We start from the raw sequence: 23,354 nt of genomic DNA, 5'->3' as shown, positions 1-23,354 counted from the left end.
AATGGTTAAAAATGATTTTTTGTTCATTAAAAGCTACATTGGAAAAGTTATATTTTTTTATTGCTCAATGGCAAGATTCAGATGTATACAATGAATGGCACCAACTTTGAGGCTGTCCCATTGGGTGAACCATAGCTCCTTGATTCTGTCCAGGCATGGCTCCAGTAAACATGCTTCCCTGACTAGAATCTATCATCCCACGATTTCTTTGCAGAATATGGTGCCTGAGAGCTGCATTGTGGTGAGGTGTTTGTTTTGACATGGCCATTCCAGAGGGTCCTGGCAACTGTGTCTGAAAGTATCATGTCGCACAAATAATACAAGTAATACAAAAAAGTGTTTAAAAAATCAACGCCTACTTTATAAAGCTGATGGTGGTCTAGTATTTCTCATTCTATTTATTTCTTGTAATGCTTCATGAGTTCATTGCAAGGAGTCTTTCATCTAGAATTTAGATCTAGTCTAGCATTTTACATTTGGATATTTCAAAACATTCCTGAAGCTTTCCCTTATATACAGTGTGCAAAATATTAAAAAATGTCTATTTATTTATTCAACTGGTTATTGAATAAAAGAAACAACTGAGTTGAGTGCAGTAATTCCCCTGAAGCCGGTGTGACATAATGTGTCAAAATTAATTTTTTTTTTTTTTTGATGAAAAGACATAAAACAAATTTAATTTTAAGGATGATTAAATAATTCTGAGAAAATTATAACTGTTAAACCTAAGCTTTAAAAAAAGAAGAACTTTTTCCTTTCAAACTTTTCCACCAATGAAGAGAGATGAAGCTAATAATTGGAATTGAAATAAAGGTGTTTTATAATTTCACACATTTGATACATTTTCATTGTGCGTAAGTTCAAAGCATTTGTACTGGACATTTAATACATAAAGTAGAAAACTGAAACTTAGAGAAAATAATGTCAAATATGGAGATACTATAATCTGAGCATTATTTCTTAGTCTATGTAGCATGAGACTGCCCTGCTAGTCTTTACAGTTAAAAATGATTAGACAATAGAAACTGTGAGTGATGAAAATGCTTAATGGGGTAAATTATATATATATATATCAGGTAAATATTTTGGGGAAGTTAATAGCTTATAAATATTTGGTTACTAAAGGTCTTAACTCAAACTAACAGTCATTCACGCAGCACTCAAGGTACAGTAGAGTAATCATTATCATTAGGTACATTGCTATTTTCTAAGCTCTTAACAGAATGGAAAAAAAAAACAACTTGCCAGTGAAACATGTTGCAGAAAAAAATATGGTATTCAGGTCAACATTTTGTCATCAACATTGAAGAATGTTAGCAAAAATATTTTTTTTTAACTCTATCTCAAAAGTTACTTTGTATTTCAAATATTATATTTATGATTTTAAGTTTCAAAAATTTTACAAATTTTTAATTCATTCATAACTCACAAACCAAGAGTAAGAAAGAGTACGAAGTGTCTGACTAAAAGCATTAGAGTAACAAATAAAGTCAAAGTTGATCCCAAAACACAAGGCTACTTACAGGGGGTTGCATGTAGTTTGGATTGGATGCAGAAATGGATCTATTCATCAACATCTTGCTCAAGACAATCTTGGAGTTGTTGTGATTGCCCATCCTTGGCCTGGGTGGCTGCGGCTGCTGATTGTTGTACATATATGGGGTTTGCGGGGGCATGTTGTACGGCCATATCTGCGGTGTATTTGGACTGTATATTGGTTCGGGTTGAGTGTAGTAAGTAGGTCTCATGGGATTATTCTGAAATGTTAATAAAAACAATGATTAAGGAAAACAAAGAGTTGACATATATCTCTGACTGGCAACACTGTTGCAGACTCCTCGGCCCACCAGGGAGGGCAAATTCCACCCACTGAACAAGCTGTAAGTTTCCATCATGCTCTGGCTTTAATTCGAAAAAAAGAAATGGAAAAGTGGTTTGAGTGCTGGGACAATTCCCAAAAAGCCTGTGGAGTCTGGGAGCGCATGAGGCGCCCTGACCTCACTTCCACGTGGTGGAGGCTGTCCAGGCCTGAGCAAGCTATTATAGCACAGTGCAGGACAGGCCATTGTCCTGTTGGCTCATATTTCTCACGGCTAGGGCTAAATTTTGATTCACGGTGCCCCTGCTGCGGGGAGGAAGAGGAAACCGTGCCTCATATTCTGTTTGACTGCCCCAGACTTGCTGATCTCCATCTCAACAGGTCTGGGAAACCAAAAATTCTTGACCTGTATGGGGACATTTATGCACTACGCAAGACAGCAGGGTTTCTGTCCAGGGCTTTTGCAAGAGAGGATTTGAGCCTCTCAAGCCCTCACTCAAATGGTGTTTGATGATGATGATGACATTTATCTCTTAGTGAAGCTAAAGCGTTCACCAAAAGTCTTTTGAGTGAAAAGGAAAACGAGCCATCAGAAAATGATGCTTGGCCTCATGTCAAATATACAGAAACCACTATTTTAAGACTGAGAATAGGTGCTTGCAGGCTATTGAAACACCAATACCATATTGGATCAAGCAATAATCTAGACATACTGTTAGACACCAGGAAAAAGACTTTCTCCACACAAAAAAGCACTGCAGACATGAGACTGAACTGTATTTCTTATAAATAAATAATCCCATGAAATCTAGGATAAATTTAGGATAAATACCAAAATACTAATGTAATGTCATGACTCACAATATTCGGGAAGGAGTTACTTGGTGGAGCAGGTTTGGCAGGTCTTTTCTTTTTCTTATTATTAACTGTTTTCTTGAGATCTAGTGAATGTTCAATATGCTCTCTGGGTTTCTCATCCTAGAAGATAAGCAAATTAAATTTGGATTGCATTAAACATCAGATGAAATATTTTTCTTCAGATCAAGGAGAATTTATTTTTATCAAACCTATAATATTTTTGTATGTAATTTAGAATGGTAATATGAATAAATGAGAAACAAATTTAAAAACATTTGACATTTTTCCTCAAAATATTTATTCCCAAACATTTTCATTGGCTCTTGACTTAATTAATGTTGCCCATTCAATTTTCTTTTTAAAAATATATACTTAATCCTTTTTAAAAATATTATCATGTAATCGAAATAGAAAAAAAAAGTACATTCTAATTAGGCGTTACATGCGCATCAAATATTCAGATTTAATAAATACAAGCATATTGAGAAACAAAGGATATGAGGTAAGAATTTTACAGTGCTATGTTGTAGAGTCAATAGTTTAAAATTCCAGCAAGAGCTAGAGTTTTTATAATAGGATTTTAGGACATCCTTCTGTCCAACTAGCTCCAATGAGTACATGCCATGAAACACACTTGTCAATCACTTGCCAAAGAACAAGGATGAAGCAAAATAAAAGTTAAAAAGATTTTCAATTGAAGAAAAAGCTGGGCATATTTACATGTTTTTCTGGTATTGGCTCTAGATCTTCTGGTGGCAGATTAGGTGGCTCTAGGTAGTAGGACAAAGGTTTACGTAAACAATGGCTGTGATAGAGGTCAAGTCTGCAAAACAAACAAATACAGTATAAGGTCATATACAATAATTTAAATAGAAGTTTTGAACATACATTTTTTTTTTAATTCGAAAACAAGGAATGCAAGTAGAATGTACAAGGACCTAACATCTGTAAGCAAGTACATTGCTAGTGACTCAAGCATTAATTAAGTAAAAGCTCTTTTTGTCTCTTCTCATTTTGAAATTTTAAAGTTATTTCTCTCACATAAAAGAGAGAAAATGGTGAATTAAATATAGTGTAACAACTGACAGTTCTGCAGGAGTGTGGTGGCTGAGCTTGGCTTCCAAACTGAGATGTCCCGGGTTCAAATTCTGGTGAAGACTGGGATTTTTTTATGTTTAGGACATCCACCTAATTCTAATGGGTACCTGACTTTAGTTTGGGGAAAGTAAAAGTGGTTGATCATTGTGCTGGTCACATGACACCCTTGTTAACAATTAGTCAAAGAAACAGATGACCTTTACATCATCTGCCCTATAGATTGCAAGTACTGAATGGGTTACTTTACTTTAAATGGAGAATTCTGACCAGGGCTTAAAACATGTACACTCCAATTCAATAACTCCACCTAGCAGCAACACAGAACTAGGCAAACAAACCTCTCAACCATCCAGATTCTTAAAACTTTTTGATCTGTTGTGTTCACTTCAGCTTTTTGCTACCCAGGGGTCAATAGTCTCATGACCCACCTAGTCCCATCCCTACTTTGCAATACCCACTATCACAAAAAAAAACTTAACAGAACTGACAAAAAATTTATTTATTTTAATTGTAAATCTTTCAACAGAACACTCTATAAGAATACAATGGCCAAAATAAGTGAGCAAGTACACTGCTGATGGCTTAAGCATTAATTATTATATAAATTTATAATCACCTCTTTTGTTCTTCATATTTCAGAGTTTTCTTTTCCAGCCTGACAGCTCCAAAATAAGACCAAGGAATAGGTGGCATATTCTTGTGGCCTTCAATAATTTCCCAAGGGTTGAAAACTACTTTTTGGGCCACTTGAAGTCCCTAAAATATAAGGTCTCAACATTAAGATTGAACTTTCATTGCCTAACTTTATTCATTTACTTAACTCTTATTCACTTCAACCATGTTATTCAATAACTTTTTGGTTTGTTTTCATAAATGTTATATTTGGTACAAAATTAAAGAGAAATGCTTGCCCTTTTTATGTAATAAAAATTAACTTTTATGAAGCCAAAAATCAAGATCTAGGAAATATTGTATGATATTTATCCATATTTTCCCAAAAATACATTTTAAAAATACATGGAAATCCTGTTTAGTGAATGGCAACTACAATACTAACTGGTTTTTTCCCAATGGCATCAAACCCCTGCACTCTGTTTCCTTTGTTGTCTAGGACAGCTCCATAAGGCTCAACAGTGATGACTTCACACTGCTTCTTGGGAAGGGGAAACAATTGTCGTACTTGATCGATGGTAGGGTTATTTTTATCTCCAAGTTCTTTCTGTACACCAAGAGAAGTCACACAAAAAACAAAAACATTAGTAAAATACCATAGATGCTATATGTATATTTTAACAATAAATGATCTAAACAACTTTCTCCAAAGAAACATCTACTTACCCTTAATTTTTTAATAAGATTGAAATAGGGTTTTCGGTTCTCATCTCCTTTTTCTTGGCCTTCAGACAACAAGGTCCCATGAATAAGAACTGTCAACATGTCCACAACAGTTAGGAAAAGTTCACTGAAAGACATAAAGAGAAATTCAAGTGTAAAACAAAATATACAGATACATTTTAGATGCAGGCAATAAGTTACTGAAGTAATAAAATAGTTATACAGACAGTGAAACAAAGTTTTCAGTCAAAATATCTGTCACTTATAATTCAGACTTTATTAAAACAAAATTTTTAATGTCTAAATTATGTGACCTAATGCAATAAAACAGTACCAATGAAAAAATATGAAATCATTTTTTATCACTTCTGTATTCCTAAATACAATGTGTATAGTCAAATAAACACAAAGACTACAAAGACTATTTGAATTATGATTTTAGCTTTCTTTAACTTTAAAAGAAATGCTTATGTATAAGGATATGTCATTATATATGTATGTATATATATATATATGTATGTATATTTATTTATTGGTGAAATAGATATCATTTAAAATTTCTAGCCTAGTTGAACATATAGGTAATACTGCAATATCAAAATAAAAAAAAAAGAAGAAACACCATGGTTAACTTTTATCAGGTAGCATTTATAATTTAGTAAAAAACAACAACAAAAAAAAAACACTTGTCAGATCTCTGTATTAATAACTAAGTCAAACTTCATGTGATGACTACACTACCTGTTAGACTGACAATCAATCATATCATGACTAACAAGCTGGACAAGTATGAGAGCCCAGTCACTTGTGCTGGCATTATTTCTCTGAATGACATCAAAGATGCCACCAACCTAAAAAAAAAAAAAAGAAAATTTTGTCCATATTTCATTTTCATGTACTAAGAATCCTTAGTGCTAGTGAGTTCTATTATTTCAGGGTTCATTTATTTTAGTGCCTCTAAAGCCTTCCTGTTTGACAGTTGAGAAAAAATATGAACCAATAAGACAATATAAATATTAATTTACTGCTAGTCAAGTTATTTTCATAATTTAGGCTTTCAAAGTCTGAATAAAAATTGTAACAAATATCCTTTTTAGGATTAGCATTATCTTTGAGCCAGAAGAAAAAGGATAAGCACAACCTAGTGATATTGGCCAGCGTTATTTGCTGGATGCCTTGCAGTGTTTAACAAAACCTATATAATTATTTGAGATGTCAAATCACCTCACCTCCTCCAGGAAAGAAAAGTTTAACTACATGAAAATTTGTAAAAATATCTCAGTTTTGTTTTTAATGGTAAAAAAACAAAACAATTAGTACACAAGATTGGCTTCTCTAAAATCGATCATTTAAGAACAGATGACTGGAGTACAAACTTATCTGGGTACAGCATTGTCTGTAGAAACTCCTCCCTTTCAATAAGGCATTTCTACTTATTTTATATTAGGTGATTCATGAAAATTTCTTCTTACAGTATGGATTCAATAAAATAATTAAAAAAAACAAAAATTATTCTAGTAGGTTATTGTATTGAGGTTATTAGAGAAACATCACAAAAACTTAAATAATATTAATGAAACCAATATAACAAAAAGAAATACTTGATTTTTTTTTCTAAACACTTGATTTTTTTTTCTAAACAGAGTTTTACAAAAATAATGGATTTGTTTGGGATAACTTACCAAGGAGAGTCTCAGGTGAATACATTCCTGAATACTTTGTCTGATTTTACCTTCCTCTAGGCCCTTGTTCTCCTAAAAGTAACAAAAAAAAAACACACACATTTCATGTACTGATCACTTCACTGACATCATCATTTAATTACTGTACTAATGCACTGTCATTACTTACAGTGTAGTCCTTGAAGTTACTGATTAACATTTCCATTTGGTTCAGGAGTGATCTGAGTAAAAATTCCCTCTGCTCATCTTGTCCCTTTAAGCAGCTTAGCACCAAGGACAAAAATGGCTGATGCCCAAGGAGAGTTTTGCTAAATATTTGAAAAAAAAAAAAATAAGAGCACCAGTCCAATAAGCTTTACAAAGGATGAATAATTTGCCAGTTGTATGCCCAGAAGATGACTAAAATAAGCACACAAATTTTTGGTACACAAAAATATCATTATTTATTCATTTTTCCCCAAGTTAAGTGAGGAGGAAATGTTGCCATAAAAATTGTTTTTCTAACTGGTAATTTTTTTCCACAAGTCTCATTACACCATGATTTTAGATTTTAACACATATATATATTGCACATAATTGTATTGAAAAACTACAAACACAAGTCTATACACCTAATAAAGTGAACTAGAAACTATATTTTCTTAAGAAAATGAATTTTTCTACAGCCTAACTTAAGTATTGAATTTTAAATTTAGCTAATAAAAAAACTAATATCAACAGAGGCATAAAAAAAAAATTTTAAAAAGAGCTATTAGGCACAAGACAAGTAAAATATTTATCTGAAGAATGTGTTGATGGATGTCACATACCTTCTTATGTTTTTCTCTTTCTCTTTCTCCTGTTTATTTTTAGCAGAGGAATACTCATTGATGCTTTGTTCTAGAACAGCAGCTGCAAGTTTCAGAACTCTTCCTTGGATCGTGCTGGGCAGCTTGGCAATCAGGGGAGCCACAAGCCAGATTGTGTTCTCTATATTTGACCTAAACAGTTTAAAAGAAGTTCCAATGTAAGACTGACCATGAAGGCAAATGAAAAGTCTTAAGTTAATTCTTTGAAAGGTAGCCTTTGTCAATCACTTTACTTTCCCCCATCAGATACTTTTTATTTAGAGCTGGATGAGCTTCTCCAGGATTTGAAAGCAGACAAATATTTTACCATGTAGCATATAAATACAAATATACAAGACCTAGTCAATACTGATAAACTATGCAAATGAAAAGATACATGTTCAGCCAAAATGAGAATTATTTTGTAAACATTTACTTGTTCTCTGAGGTGATAGAGACCGAGGAGCTCTCAGATGTGTTTTTGTTTTCAGTCAACTGATCAAATAGGTCGATCGTTCCTCGAGAGACTAGCTCCAACAGACTGTTGGTTTCCTGGTGAAATAGTTAGCTATCATGATAGATGAACATACAATAAAAGTCAAGTCAAGAGTTAAAGTTCAGCAATGTTTGTATGTACTTGAAAAATACATATTATATAAAACTGTAGCCCAAATATTTTGACCCCTATCTTAAGTACAAGTTTCCACTTACTGCTACGGACTGAGCTCTCTCAAACAACAACTGCAGTTCTAACCAAGATACTCTCAGTGTCCACTGATCTAAAGTCTGGAAAAAAAAAGTAATTTTTCAAACATCAGAATCTATTATTATAAGTGGTAACCACAAAAAAAAAAATTTAAAAAAAAATTTTTCACCCTTAGAAATATAAATTACACAGAATGCAAGCAATATAACATCTACCTTATTGGCAGAGTAGATCAAAAGACTAGACATCTACCTCATAAGTAATTATTATCTATACTTCCATAGCACCTACTGCATCAAAACACATATAGATTGTATTGCTATGCTACACAATTTAATATTAAGATTTCAATAATAGATAGTAATTGAATACAATCATATTCCTTAGTGACTGTATCAAAAGACAACTAGACATCAGTATTCTAACAAAAATATTATCAACCATTCTATAGTTTCTATCATTGTGCCCCATAAATTGTGAATACAATTATGGCTATAGCCTTTAATAATGGCAATGTCTTTGATTCTGAAGATTAAGGATGAATGCAGTGTTTCACATGGTTACGCAAACCCAGTTGCAACCTTTAGTACTAAGATATCAATAATAGGTAATTAATGACCCATAAATTGATTAACTTATATAATAACAATAAGCAATGATAGTTGATAAAAAAAATATTTAATCTATCTTAATTTGCATCTAAATAAGGGTATCTCTTTTTACATTTCTTTCTTTATCCTTCAGTTATAAAAGTATCTAAACACAAACCTTAGGTGCTTTTAGAGAGCAACAATACTTAAATTACTCTTATGCTGCATGTTCCATGTTTGTACCCACCTGTAGAACTCTTTGAACCACATGCTTATTCTCTGGCTCACAGCCCTCCACTTGATTGGGTACACCTGTAGGATAACAGATCAACTGGAGCAACTGCTGGGCCTGGGGAACAGACAATCACGAGACTTAAAACCACAATCAGTTATTAAAACCATGGAATATTTAGCGCACAAGTGAGTTACAATTCTAGCTAGATAAGAAACCAAATAATATAATTAGTATATTAATGTAGTTGTTTAGTTTGTAAGAACTTAGGTGAGGGCTGTTTTAATTTTTAACTTAGCAATTTTTTTTTTCAATGAAAACTTTTCAAAGAATTACTTTCAAAAAGTCTCTCTATGCAGATTTTGTAATAAAGAACTATAACCATGCTTATTTTTTTTTCAGATTTGTTCCTTAATATATAGTTAAACATCCCTGCAGTAAAACTAAAAATGGCAAGGAAGCATAATGTATCTCTTAAATTTTCCTTTTCTTTTTTTTTCTGTTCACAATTTAAAAGATTATAACACTAAAACAACAACTAAAAGGCATGATACAACTGAATTCAGCAACCTAAGCTGACTTCTGAATGATTAATGCTTTATGCCTCTTTGTGTCAAAAATAAAATACCTATGCCTATCCATCTTTGTGTCTTCAAATAAAATAGCCATGCCTTTTGCTTTAGAAATGATCTTTTTGAACAAAATATGAACTCCTATAATTAAATGAATGGCATTGAGCAAAATTTTTTAAATTCTTACTTCTAAGTTAGGATGTAGCCCACATTGCTCAGTAATATCCATTTATGGTATCAAGCACAGTGTCATTATGGTTCCTAAAGAAAGTACCTATCAAACTAACGCACACTTACCTGTCTGTAGGACAAAATGGGATCATTCAGCAGGTCACTTGTAAAGAGCTTCTCAGGGTTACGTAGAAACTTTTCCCGCACCCAATCCTGTCGACATATTTCAGTCAAGGCACATTTGGCAAACTCACTGAGGCTGCCGCTGCCCAGACCATCTTTTCCAGATTGACCCCCAGAGCTTGCACTGTAAACGTAAGAGATATTTAGGATAAAATATTATCAATCAAGAAAATATAAATTTTTTTTAAGCTTTGGCTTATTTCAAGAATATTATTTTTAATTGAAAGATTTGTGGGTGTTTAGCTGTCACCCTTGTGCAAAACTAGTGTCTTATCTTATAAATTACAGACGTCACTTCAAAAGAGAAGATAATTACATCCTACACATTTCCTAAGTCGATCAAGTCATGCATGTTAATCAGTGACTTAAGCTTGATTTTGTTGCTCTAATCAAATGGGAATATTTGTTTGTTTAAAATTGTATGACTCCATTTTGCATCTTTTCTAGTGTCTTTATGTTTTGATGAGTTGAGGGGTCATATAAAATAAAAAAAACTGATTTTGTTAAAAATTAAGCTACCTGATTATAGACATAAGAAAAAAGAAAGTACAACCTAAATTTTAAAAAAAAATCACACGAATGCCTACAACAAAAACATACTTTTCCTAAATGTTAAGAAAACAAGTAAAACAAACCTCAACATTGCCTCCATCTCAGCAGATATGCCATCAGTCTCCAAATTTCTCAGCATATAGTCCAGAAACATGCCAGTCTTGTCTTTGGAGTTGCCAGAGCTTCCTTTACTAGTGGACTCATCATTAGATTCATCCGCTGTAACAATAAAATATCATTTTCTAGACACTGACATCTTCAAATATTTTAACATTTCCTTCACACTAAATGTAAGACTAGAAATCTTTCAAATATTACCTAATTTCAACATAGCTTTCAGCACTGCTAACATTGGCCCCACCCCAATGAATAAATGTGCTGCCTCCAGCAAGTGCCTGTCACAGGAGTTCCGTATCGGAGGTGGATTTTTCTGTGAGATGCTACACTGTGGTGCTATAAGGTATGAAGGTTTAAACAATCGGAGAAGCAGGTGACAGGATAGGCGAGCCCCAGACTCAGCTTCAGCATCTCCCTCTGTAAACATAGAAACAATGGTATAAGAATTTCTAACCTATTAGCATTGGTTCCCAAACCTTTTGTTTCTAGTAGATTCTCTTCTACTAAGGTAAGAAGTTATGAATCACAAATAGTGTTAAGGAAAAACATGTATGGAATGTTATTAAACTTTCATTATTTTATTGTTATCAAATCACTAATTAATTAATTAGATTACAAGTTTGAAAGTATACAAGTTTTATGATAAAACAATCACATTTCAAACCATTTGAGCCATCCGTCATCATTATAAAAAATTTTATTCAGAATATCATTTACCTAAATGTAAATCTAACAAAACCCTAGCTTTATCTTGGGCCAATACCCACACATTTCTACAGCTCAAATGATGGCTCAGAAGGTTTAGACTAATTGTAAAGCATGCATGAGTGAATAAAAAAAAAGAGACAACAATGAAAGCAGATCCCCCAAGTTTGAGGTGTGCACACACAGAGAAGAGAAAATTTACCTTCTGTAGAGCAGGAGATGGACAAAGATGATGGCAGAAATATATGTAGAAGAGAGAAGACATAAATATTGTTTGTTTTAAAAAGACAATTATGAAAGGGTAGACATGTATATAATGTATAAAGGTTTGAACAAAGAACCCAAATAGAAAGTCCAAATATTGAGGCCTCTCTTTTTAATATTTTATTCAGTGATACTTTTCTTTTTATCATTATTATTAGTAAAAAAAAAAAAAAAAAAAAAAAAAAAAAAAAAAAAGTAGAAGTTAAAGAAAATAGAAAGATTAGAAATGGATATTTAAAAGCTCATTCTTGTTCAGTTCTTTCAGTCAATAATCTCTATTAGGCTTTTTTTTAAACTTAAATATTGCATATAAATATAAACATTTTTAAAATTTCAAAAGTAATATAATAAGTAATAATAATATAATAAGTAATAATATTAAGTAATAATAATAATATAATAAGTAATAATATTAGGCTTTTTTTTAAACTTAAATATTGCATATAAATATAAACATTTTTAAAATTTCAATTTAATTCCCACTAAGGTATAATACCTTTGAATACAATAACTCTCATTTCTTTTGTTAACAGATAATTAAATGTTGTCTGCACATCATTTAATGTTCCAATGGATGATTAATTAAATATGTTTTCTTGCTCATCACTTTAAAAATCAATGTTACTGTTCTACCACTATTGCCATATCTAAATGTTAAGGATTAAAATACAATGGTTCCCAATAGCTTCAAGATTTAGTTGATTTCTTGTCATAATTGAAACTAGATTATATAATTTAATATAATTTAGACTATATATAATTTACAAAACTGTGCAATGATTGTGAAGATAACATTTAAGAAGATGAAATGAATCTTGTTCTTCTTTCTCAAAACCTATCACCTTAGTCTTCTTCATTTATAAAAACAACAAAAAAAAGTGTGTGTGTTTTCTGTCGCAATAAGTGTGTGCATAGTTTTACTTTAGCTGATGAAATACAGGTCTTCTATAAAAGTAAAGACATAGACCAACTTGATTATGTTAGCTACTTTAGTCAAAAGATATTTAGATACATTTTTGTGGAGACCTTTAGATCAATGTTTGTAAAAGTAATGGAAGAAAAAAAAAAGGGGGGGGGGGGGGGAGAACAATCAGGGAAGAGGAGAAGGTCAGCAAAATAAACATTTTAAAAATTTCAATTTAATTCCCACTAAGGAATAATACACATTTTTATGACAATACCAACTTTGTTCTTTTATTATATAGTTTACGTAAACAAGCAAATCAATTGTTGTTCATTTGGAAAACTAAAGACAAAAATAACAAAATATATTTTTTCAAAGTATAAAAAAATGATTATCTTGGCTAAAGAATATTATACTTTTAAATAAATAATGATCATTACTTAAAGCTTAAATGGTTTATTGCTTTCACATGTACCTTTAATAAATATTGAGGAAATAAAAACTGATACAAACAAATTTAAGCCAAATAAAAAAAAACAGATAAAATGTTTAAATAAATATGGAACATGCACATGAACACTCTGCCAATCTGTGTGTATATAAAAAAAAAACAATAAAAAGCCCATCATAATTTCTTTTATTAACCAGCAAAGCAAAATTTTAAATACATTTGTAGGGGAAAAAAAAAAGGAATTTTGAAACGAATAAGTAATGTAAATAAATTACCAGGACAGCATACAGCCATAAGTGAGGGCAGAGCGACATGGTAAACAAAATCTTGCAGAGAGAAACAGTGCCTAGCTATTAACATGGCAGTGAAGACAGCCAGGGAGTCATGGATGGACAGGTCACTCACCTGTTGGGAAATAGAAAAAAATGTGTATATAAATAATCCTATGACTAAAAGAAATAACACTACAAATGATGAGTAGTCAATATTTCTAATATTGAGGTGTTTTTGTTTTTTTTACAATCCCAAAAATAAGAAGAATATCAACAAGTACCCTAAGAAAATACTAAAAGTTCAGTCATTAAGTTACAAAATGATACTTTATATATGTCACGGTTTTGAGTGAGTTACATCAATAAATCACATTGATAGGGAAGTTCCATCAAACATGAAAAGAATGCATATAACTGCCCAGTAATCACTGAGCATTAACCTGAATATACTAAAGTGAATGGTATATTAATAAAATAATAATCTTGTGATTCACACTTATTATTTAGTCTTTGTCCTGATTGTATACTTACATCAATAGTAGTGAGCACATCAATAAACCCAAGATCCTGTTGTGAGGAACAGCACAAAGCTTTCAAAACACCCAGCCACTCTGGACTTAGTGAGTTACAGTGAGCAGTCAGTTCAGCACATAGTACAGCCAAGTCATTGATGGTCCTTAGACTGGCAAAAAAAACAACAAATCTAGATACAAAATTCAATGTGATGTGAACTATAATATAAAACTGAAAAAAATATGTTTCTCTCTTCTATCTCATTTTTTAAGCTAGTGTATATAAGTGAATAATGAACACCAAACCAAAAATGTTGTAAAAATAGACTTTTTATCAATAGACAAATTTACAATCTTTCACATTCACCACCTTTACCCATCCCTTAGTCTGTTAAACCTTTGGGGCACCACACAAAATCTGTTGACCGTCTTACTCCATTCCTCTCTGTCTTTTGCCTTGGATAAAATTTCATTCACTAACAGGCCTGTCCATTCTTTTACAATCTTTAGAGATCAATTCTCTTCTATATCTCAAGAAAAGGAAGGATTCAAAGGAAATTGTGGGGATCTAAACTTACTTTTCAGCAGGTGTTGAGACTACATGTAACAAGACATTGCAGACAAAGCTGTAACGGGTAGTGGCACAGTCTGCCAAACTCTTGTGTAGCTTGTGTGGTTCATCTGGCAACCTAGGAGTGTTGACAAAAACACTGGAGTTAATGTAAGGTAGACACATAGTCTCTGACCTGCTTTAGTTTTATAGAGAACTGCAGCTGCTAGCTTCACAGAAACAAGGGAATCAAACAAAATCTAGGAAATGGAATTTTTGTTCCAAGTTAATGGATGAGAAAAAAGGGAAAAAAAAAAAGGGGTGGAGTCACAGAAGAGAGTATTGCTGTAAATAATGGAAGGGGATTCGAAATATTATTGAAGTGTGAAGGTTTAGCCGTTGTCTCTATCACACTATTAATTTGGTGATTAAGACATACTGTCCAATGCAATTGGCTTCAGAAACAGTGAACTTCTTTTACTAAACAATATAAATGAAACTGACATTATAGAAACGTTTCTGTGGACTTTCAAACTGAAGCTCTCTATTATTGTTTAAAATCAGTTGTAATGCTTAATTTAACAATGGATTCTTGGTTAGAGATCAATGCTGTCAGTAACTATTAAGTGAGTCTGAATGAATTATTGAGATATGAAAGAGTTACATGCCTTTGTTTATGTATTCCCAGGTTATGAATGTGAACAGTATGTTAGTAATGTGTACTGAATGTTTTAATTTATTTGTACAAAAAGGTGAATTTTCTGAGAGTATAGAGTTAGTTGGTTTCTTAGAGGGGAGGATGGATGCCTTTGCTGTCGCTGTGTTCTTTTCTATAATTAATTTGTTATTTCTTAGATAACTGTAGTTTTTGTAGATTTTATTTAGCAATAAGTTTATATGTTTATTAGTGTTTATTATCAAACTGCAGTGGTCGAAGCTGTAGTTATTTCTAAATACCCCTATTGAGATGTGGAATGATATTGACAAGCGCAACTGAAAACACTTCACTAGCTAAAATGCACCTAGCAGATTTAATGATGTCCGTCATTTCATTCTGGTCCCACTTGGCATTAGTAGAAGATGGAGTTATTTGAGCAAAGAGAGTGGCCTTCATTTTTGTGTATGCTGGATTAAAGATCTCAGAATGTCGCATCTGTAAAATCACATTTAATTTGTTTGCATTATTTCATTTTGTTCATAGATGTACACACACAAATTCTAGTTTACAAAACATAATATAAATTTTTATTTAAAAAATATTTGTCTCAAAAATATGCATGTATCTACAGAATTTTTAATTTTAAAAATACAAAAAACAAACAAACAACTAAATATTATTTATGTGCCCTAAAAATGTTCAGTGTCTATATCAAACAGTATGATGCATTAGGCAACCATGATTTCACAACCCATTTAGCACATCCTGCCAGAATGAAAGACAGTCCTACTTCCTTTTTTATAAATGTATGTAACACAAAACAATCAACAGTTCTAAGGCAATGCATTAAAACATATCAAACAAACATAGTATACCTGAAGAGGGGAACAGGTGGAGTAGATGTCATAGAGGTAAGTCAAGACACACCTCTCAGCGGTGGAACAATAGATTGGATTGCACACGTTCACTACTTTAAGAATGTCAGTCAGGCTGTAGAAATAAACAAAGATGTTTGTTTTGTATCACAAAAGACCTAGCAATCACTACCCACAAGAGAAGACACATGAAAGCCTTACCCTATGAAAAGCTCAGAGCTGAGACCTTGAGGGCTGAGTAGATAGGAGTGGTATCTGCGTAGAACTGCCACAATATTTAGGCAAACATCAGTGGTATAAGTCATCATGAGGAATGATTCTTTCTGGTGCAGTTCTTTTTCTACTTCCACAAGATCCTTCAATATCTAGACACATAGACATTAAATATAAATACACATTTTAACCAACAAGTTTAACAACAACAAGATCTTTCAATATCTAGAGACAAAGACATTAAATACAAATAGATATTTTAACCATAGATTAGTTCTTTCTAGATAAATATATAGAAATGTGTAATCAAAGAAAATATAGTGTACATCTTTATCTTTAAACATCAAAAACACAATTGTTATATATTTATATTTAAACCTTTGTAAACGGACAATGCTTTCATTAACTCACAAAAGCAGAGATGGTTTCTTTTAAGCTCTGTACACCCAGGCCTTTGAGAATAGTTGAGTTCTTTCATCACAACATGATGGGAACAGTTCAATTTCACAGTGACTACTCAGAAAACTTCATACACGATAGAGTGAAAAAAAAGCCCAAACACTCTTCGGCATCCTCTTTTCCTTGCTCCTACACCATGCATTTAGCCAATCAATGAAAGGTATTTACCACTACTCTACATTTACTCAGCCATCACACAGACAAGTCAAACTGAAAAACACTGGCTCCTAAAGTACACCAGGCAGGTGCCATTATTACCTGTCATGTTTGTGGATAAAAATGCATGTCCAGAATAGATAGGGCTAAAGAAAAGAAATGTATGATGAGCTGGTTGTGGCCAACAATTATGTTAATCAATTTAAATATAAAATCTCTTCACAATATTATGAGTTGTTCTATGAAAATGGAGATGTTGTAAGGCAGGACTCTACTGGATTCGGTCACTCATCTTAATCTTTGAAATTCAATACAAAGCCTAAGTATAAAATTGTAGAAATAAATGTATTTTGTACAGATTTCTAAATCTCCCGCTTCAGGAAACAATTTACAGATAGATGCCTTAAACAGCTTGAAAAAAACTGAATACACTTAGATTTTGAAGGACTTTTTACATTGTAGTAAACTTTAGATATATGCTAAATTGCACTTAAAATTGTTAACATAACTCACCCTTATAATAAACTCTAACAAGCCATTAATGTTGAGTGCAGACTGCATGAGGTCAAACAAAAAAGAAATGTTGTCCCCCAAAGGGAGATAGCTGGAGTTGCCAGCAGTGAAACTTTTGATTTGATCCAGAACAGCAGAAGTGCACTGTGCCGTCACCTGGTGTTGGTCAAAGTAAGACAACTTGGAAAACTTCTGCTGCAAGTTATCAAAGTTAGGGGAGGTAACTGTGGTGTTAAGCGTGGAAGGTGTAGCATTAGTCTCTGCTTCCTTGGCCTCTTTTTCCTTCTTCTTCTTGACCTGAAATCAATAAAATACACTTAACTATATGGAAAACATTGTATAATAGATTAGTAAACAGTTAAACTACAGTAGAGCCTTGAAGACACAAAACTGTGTACGGAAAGAGCAAATTCTATATGTAGTGGTATCACATTTGGCATCGCATATCAATACTTCCGATGATATACAAAGGAACAAGCAGTGAAAGAGAAAAGGGAAAAAAATTTAAAAATGCAAGACAAAACAGCTGCTTTTTGTGTCTGTTTCAATTAGGGGTGCACCGGATAGTCCCTCCGGCTCCGGCTTCTGCCGAATATCCGGCATTTTTTACTATCTGGTGCTATTCGGCTCCGGTCGGATATCACTACCGGATAGTAAACCGGATAGTAAAAAATACACCTATTTAATATGCATAAAGTGGACCTCGTTCCATTACTGTCTGTTATAGAATGTATTAATGCTTATATGAAAACAAAATAATGTGCTTAAAAATAGAGCCATTATGAATATGCACCAAACTTCGTTTATTATAAAGACAAGGCGTGTTAATAACTTAATATAAATAGAGATGAAACTTTACATCATAAATGCGCTTTACATACAGAGCAGCAATGGCTGGCACTTTTTTCAATTTGTCTTGACCTTTGAGTAAGTTAGTTAACATGTTAAAATGCTACATTCCTTGACTACGTCATGCTGACCAGACGTCTGTCTAGCTGTGCGGGTATATCTCCAGAGGTAGAGATGAACAACTCCCATCCCCTTTTATTTGTTTAGTCCATCACATTGAGTTTTTTATGGGTGGGTAACCACAAGTTAAATACGATGGACGTAGGTTTAATGTCAGCGTATTGACACTCTCTAGTGGTCAGACCTTTCGAGGGAACTGAGTTTGTTTACTTAGTAGTTAATCTTTATTAGGGGGGGGGGGGGTTTGGGGCTGGACTACAAGAGCCACACCTCTAATGTAACCAGATATATTTCTAGATGAACAACTCCCTTCCCCTTTTATTTGTTTAGCCCATCACATTGAGTTCATTGATTGACAGGTGACCCCAAGTCAGATACGATGGACGTAGGTTTAATGTCAGCGTATTGGCACTCTCTAGTGGTCACACCTTTCGAGGGAACTGAGTTTGTTTACTTAGTAGTTAATCTTTATTAGGGGGGGGCTGGACTACAAGAGCCACACCTCTAATGTAACCAGGTATATTTCTAGATGAACAACTCCCTTCCCCTTTTATTTGTTTAGCCCATCACATTGAGTTCATTGATTGACAGGTGACCCCAAGTCAGATACGATGGACGTAAGCACTATCTAGAGGTCACACGAGGGAACTAGGTTTGTTATTGGGGGGGGGGGGGTGGACTAGACTTTACATTATAAATTCGTATTACATACGTAGCAGCGATGTCTGGCACATTTTAAAAGCTTGTCTTGACCTTTGAGTGGTCTTGTAAACACGTAATATTCCTTAACTACGTCACGCTGAAAATCTGTCTAGATGTGCGAGTATATCTCCAGAGGTAGAGATGAGCACCCCCACCTCCTTTTGTTTGTTTAGTCCATAACATTGAGTTCACGGATAGGCAGCTGACCACATTAAGCCAGATGTCAATGTGTTGACACTTTCTAGAGGTCACATCTTATGAGGGAACTGAGTTTGTTTACTTGGAGTAGAATTTTTATTAGGGGCGGGACTACAAGCAAAATCTCTATAAGGTTAATCTGGTATGAGTTTGTTTATTATGAGATAGGTTGTCAATCAAGGGTCTGGTCCACAAACCAAATTGTTAAGACATATTGACACTGTCTAGAGGTCACTAGATGATGACACTAAGTTTGTTTACTTGAAGAGAAATGTCAATTAGGGCGCTGAACTACAGGACACACCCCTACAAGTATTTTGTTACACAAGCCACGGGTATAAAAGTGGCTTGCAAGGGCATTTAGTAAATTAAATAGTAATAATAATGGCTGATAAAAAGTCATCACTTATATGGCGTTACTTTAATGTCAAAACAATGGACAACTCTAAAGCAGTTTGCAATGCTTGTAAAATAGTACTGTCACGTGGTAAACCAGGCAAACCTAAAGACTTCTCAACCACCACTATGATTAGTCATCTAGGCTTGAAACACACAGACTTATTCAACGAAATGACTGCATTGAAATCAGCATCAAGTAATATCACTGCCTGTGCCAGTACGTCTACGAGCTCCAGTGATTCGTCAAGCCTCACACACAAGCAACAACCAGGGATTAAAGAGGTCTTAGACAAAGCTAAATTGTGGGATATTAATAGTGATAATGCTAAACGCATTCACTTGGCCATAGCAAAGATGATTGCAACTGACATGGAACCTTACCAAGTAGTTGAGAAGCCTGGATTTATTGGACTTTTAAAAGTACTGGAGAAAAGATACACTGTGCCTAGTCGCAAATATTTTACAGATCGTGTTATTCCAGATATCTACGACAATATTTCCTCAAAGCTTCCTGAAATGCTATCTGATGCTAAAAGCATCGCTTTCTCAACGGACACTTGGACAGCTGATATTACCACCGAATCATATTTTGGTTTAACTGCCCATTGGTTGAATGAGTCATTTGACCGAAGCAGCTGTTTTGCATTGTACAAAATTTAATGGCCAGCATACGGCTGCAAATTTGCTGTACTTAAGATATTTACTAAGCCATTATCTGTATTAGATACAAACCAGAAGCGGTTTGTGGCCTTTAAAACACAAGCCTAATGACAAGTTGATGGTGTCAAATACATGAACACAAACATCTACCCACTATACAACTTAGATTGTACTTAAGAAAGATTTATGCAATAAAACCAAGAGTGAACTTTACCTTTGAAAGATTTACATTAGTTACATATATGTTTATATATTCTGCATGAGTTATCCCACATTCTACTTTACAATACATACGCACACACCATCTCATGTTACAAAGATTAGTTTATGATAAGCATATCTGTAAAAAAAAATGCTGTTCATTTTAATTTATCAATCAGTGATAGAGTTTAAAGTAAGAAAGTAAATAACAAAATAATATGAATATAGGTATGTTATATAGAAGATTTGAAAAAACTTCAGTAAAACGAGCTGTTTGAGTCATGTAGGTATCCGGCTCCGGCCGAATATCTAATTGTACTATCCGGTTATATCCGGCTCCGGCCGGATATCAAAAAGTACTATCCGGTGCACCCCTAGTTTCAATACAACATGAGACACAGAATACTGTGTTTTTCTTTTATACAAGTGTTGAACTACACAAATTATTAGGAATATGTTTCCAGGTCCTGATAACTCATGATATGCACTGAGGGAAAAAAAAAGCTAATATCATATTTCTTATTTAAAAAGCAAAATAACAGTGACAAAAAAAATTGAGTCCCAGTTTGACTTAAATCATGAAGTACAAATACAAGAGCCTTTAGTATGAATCATCACAAATTATTTAGATCAGCTGACTTTCTCCACACCAATAGAGCTTTAAGAAAGATATATTTAAACTGAGTTCCAAAGTTGAAATAAAAAGATTACATAGATATCCTAAGTTAAGCTACATATTTATGTACTCAAGGAAGCTTAAGATAATTGGCTTTAGTTAATTTCTACTTTTTGTGTCTCCTAGAACTTTAAAAACTGATTTAGAGATGGATACAAGAGTTGAAATTTATATCTTGTTTCTCAACAGTTATGCAGAATAAAAGCAGCAGCGTACATTGAACTAAAGCATGTGTAGTCTGACGAAAAGAAAGATTTTTGTGCGAATATAGAAGGGATATAAAGAGTTCACAAATGGAAAGGGGCTCAAAATATAACCATCAGGCCTGACCTTGCCCAGGTCTCCGCTGGTGACATCAATACAATTCCTCTTGCTGAAGAGTTTGACTATTTCTTTGGATATCTTCTTGAACATGTGTCTGGCTTCATCCCTGGCTTTTCCAACCCCGTAGAGGACAATCATTCTTTGGTTGATTTCATGGCTGGAGCAGTCGTCCTGTGGGATGGGAAAGTGGGTGGCATACACCATGTGCCTGGAGGGTCCCTTAGGCGGTGCTGGTGCAGCAGGAGTTGTGCTAAAGTCTCCAACACTGCCCAAGGGCTGCTCTTTCTCTGACTTGATAGATTTCACAGAGGCTGTAAAGTAAAAATAAACATATACAAGATGCAGTTTGACAATAAATGATTCACCAAAATTTTCTGACATAAATATATTATGCATAAATCAAAGAATGCTTATATAAAAAAACAATATTCCATTTAGCTATGATAATATTTTTTAAAATGTAAAACACTTTCAAATACTGTCAGCTGAAATGGGGTTATTATTGATAAAAGGACTCAAATATATAGTCAGCTACTAAGGGGTTCTCTTTGAAAAATTTAACATACATTTTTTACTTATCTGGCAATCATTTACAGAAGTGTAATTTTATCAATTAGTTTGGATAAGTCATGTAATTAAATTTGAAATAGATCTAGACCAACAACAATAAATCTGTGTGATTAATAATATTTCTAGCTTTCTCAATATGATCCTATCACTTACCTGGACCAGAAAGGGACATCTGTAATTGGTTTTTAAAAGCATTTAAAAAAAAAAAAGGCGGGGAACAACCTGAATTCAAACTCATGGCTCAAGCCTCCTCAGCCCAATATGCTAACTACTCTGCTAGTGAGGTAATTATGACAAGAGAAGATTGTACATTTATATATTGTTTGCTTTAATTTAGAGTGGTGACCTATAAAGAGGACTAGTTCAGCTAGGACCATCACTTCAGTCAAATACAATGTTCGAGATACCAAACAAAATAGTTAATTAACTAATTGTTAAAACTATTTTTTTTATTGATTCTTGTGTTGTCAGGTAAAAGAAATAAATCTCCAAAATTTCAGCTTGATCCCCGAGATTGGGTTTCAAAGAAATAATGTGTTCAAACTTTTTTCCAGACAGACAGAGTTGAGTTGATATAAGCTTGGCATGCATTTTTTGATAGAAATAAAATGGAAATTTTCTGTTTAAAACAATCATGCATAATGATGACATTCAGATAACAAAAACACTACATACATTGATAAAGAAAAATTTTTTTTTACTTATACGTAAAAGAATCTAAGATTACGAAAAAAAAAAGTATAATTATCATAAAAGAAGATTTCAACACCATGTTAATAAAATTCTACAGAATTCAATATTATTTTTAAAGAAATCAAAGCAATGTTTTTTAACATACCAACTTTTTTTTTATTTTAAGATTTAAGACTAAGTGGCAGTAGGTCAATTTACTTTAATTATAAATTCATGCGCTGAATTGATGTTGCCAAATATTTTCTAGGTAAGCAATTTTTATTCTTCCCTAACAACAAATTTTGGATGAACTCAGTAAATGAAACTATGGACACAGAGAGCATATCAAAATCATTTTTAAATAAATATTTAGAGAGTATATTAGAGCATTTACAAAATTATGGCTTTCTTGGTTCTATTTCCCTTAGGTTTCTTGTCAACTAAACCAACACAGGTACTTAACGAAACAGCAGACCCACACCAACAGAATAAAATACAATGTTTGGAAAATATTCTCTAGCAATAGTATTCAAACCATATAAATCTCACCATTGAGTGAGCCTAGGTTCAGATCTATGGCTGGAATGAAAAACAAAGGTCACCAGTCACAGAATAAAACTAATTCTAACATGTATTTTTTATTCCCTTTAATTTTTAAATCCTATTACAGAAAGGTCACATGACAAACAGGATTGCATTTCAAGTAAGG

General features: G+C 33.2%; 1 protein-coding gene across 3 annotated transcripts in view; it reads right to left on the bottom strand.

Annotated features, from left to right (window-relative positions):
* LOC106055682 (mediator of RNA polymerase II transcription subunit 12-like protein) overlaps positions 1-23,354 on the bottom strand; it is a 39,484-nt gene that overhangs the window by 2,489 nt on the left and 13,641 nt on the right. For 2 of the 3 annotated variants that reach the window (XM_056011957.1, XM_056011958.1), the window contains exons 17-42: positions 23,195-23,224; positions 21,410-21,714; positions 17,275-17,571; positions 16,135-16,298; positions 15,934-16,048; positions 15,423-15,553; positions 14,429-14,539; positions 13,870-14,020; positions 13,342-13,471; positions 10,944-11,159; positions 10,709-10,844; positions 10,017-10,197; positions 9,163-9,264; positions 8,331-8,405; positions 8,056-8,171; positions 7,602-7,772; positions 6,962-7,100; positions 6,793-6,864; positions 5,852-5,961; positions 5,114-5,237; positions 4,833-4,994; positions 4,392-4,531; positions 3,398-3,500; positions 2,681-2,797; positions 1,524-1,757; positions 106-292 (exon numbers count right to left, since the gene is read on the bottom strand). In XM_056011957.1, the coding sequence (XP_055867932.1) occupies positions 106-292; positions 1,524-1,757; positions 2,681-2,797; positions 3,398-3,500; positions 4,392-4,531; positions 4,833-4,994; positions 5,114-5,237; positions 5,852-5,961; positions 6,793-6,864; positions 6,962-7,100; positions 7,602-7,772; positions 8,056-8,171; positions 8,331-8,405; positions 9,163-9,264; positions 10,017-10,197; positions 10,709-10,844; positions 10,944-11,159; positions 13,342-13,471; positions 13,870-14,020; positions 14,429-14,539; positions 15,423-15,553; positions 15,934-16,048; positions 16,135-16,298; positions 17,275-17,571; positions 21,410-21,714; positions 23,195-23,224 (3,819 nt within the window). The remainder of the gene's footprint in view (positions 1-105; positions 293-1,523; positions 1,758-2,680; positions 2,798-3,397; positions 3,501-4,391; positions 4,532-4,832; positions 4,995-5,113; positions 5,238-5,851; positions 5,962-6,792; positions 6,865-6,961; positions 7,101-7,601; positions 7,773-8,055; positions 8,172-8,330; positions 8,406-9,162; positions 9,265-10,016; positions 10,198-10,708; positions 10,845-10,943; positions 11,160-13,341; positions 13,472-13,869; positions 14,021-14,428; positions 14,540-15,422; positions 15,554-15,933; positions 16,049-16,134; positions 16,299-17,274; positions 17,572-21,409; positions 21,715-23,194; positions 23,225-23,354) is intronic. The other variant, XM_056011959.1, reaches the window with a different exon arrangement.

This window comes from Biomphalaria glabrata, chromosome 15, assembly GCF_947242115.1.
Source record: "Biomphalaria glabrata chromosome 15, xgBioGlab47.1, whole genome shotgun sequence".
NCBI lineage: Eukaryota > Metazoa > Mollusca > Gastropoda > Planorbidae > Biomphalaria > Biomphalaria glabrata.
Note: the sequence above shows the minus strand (reverse complement) of the source record. Positions and strands in the feature narration are given on the sequence as shown.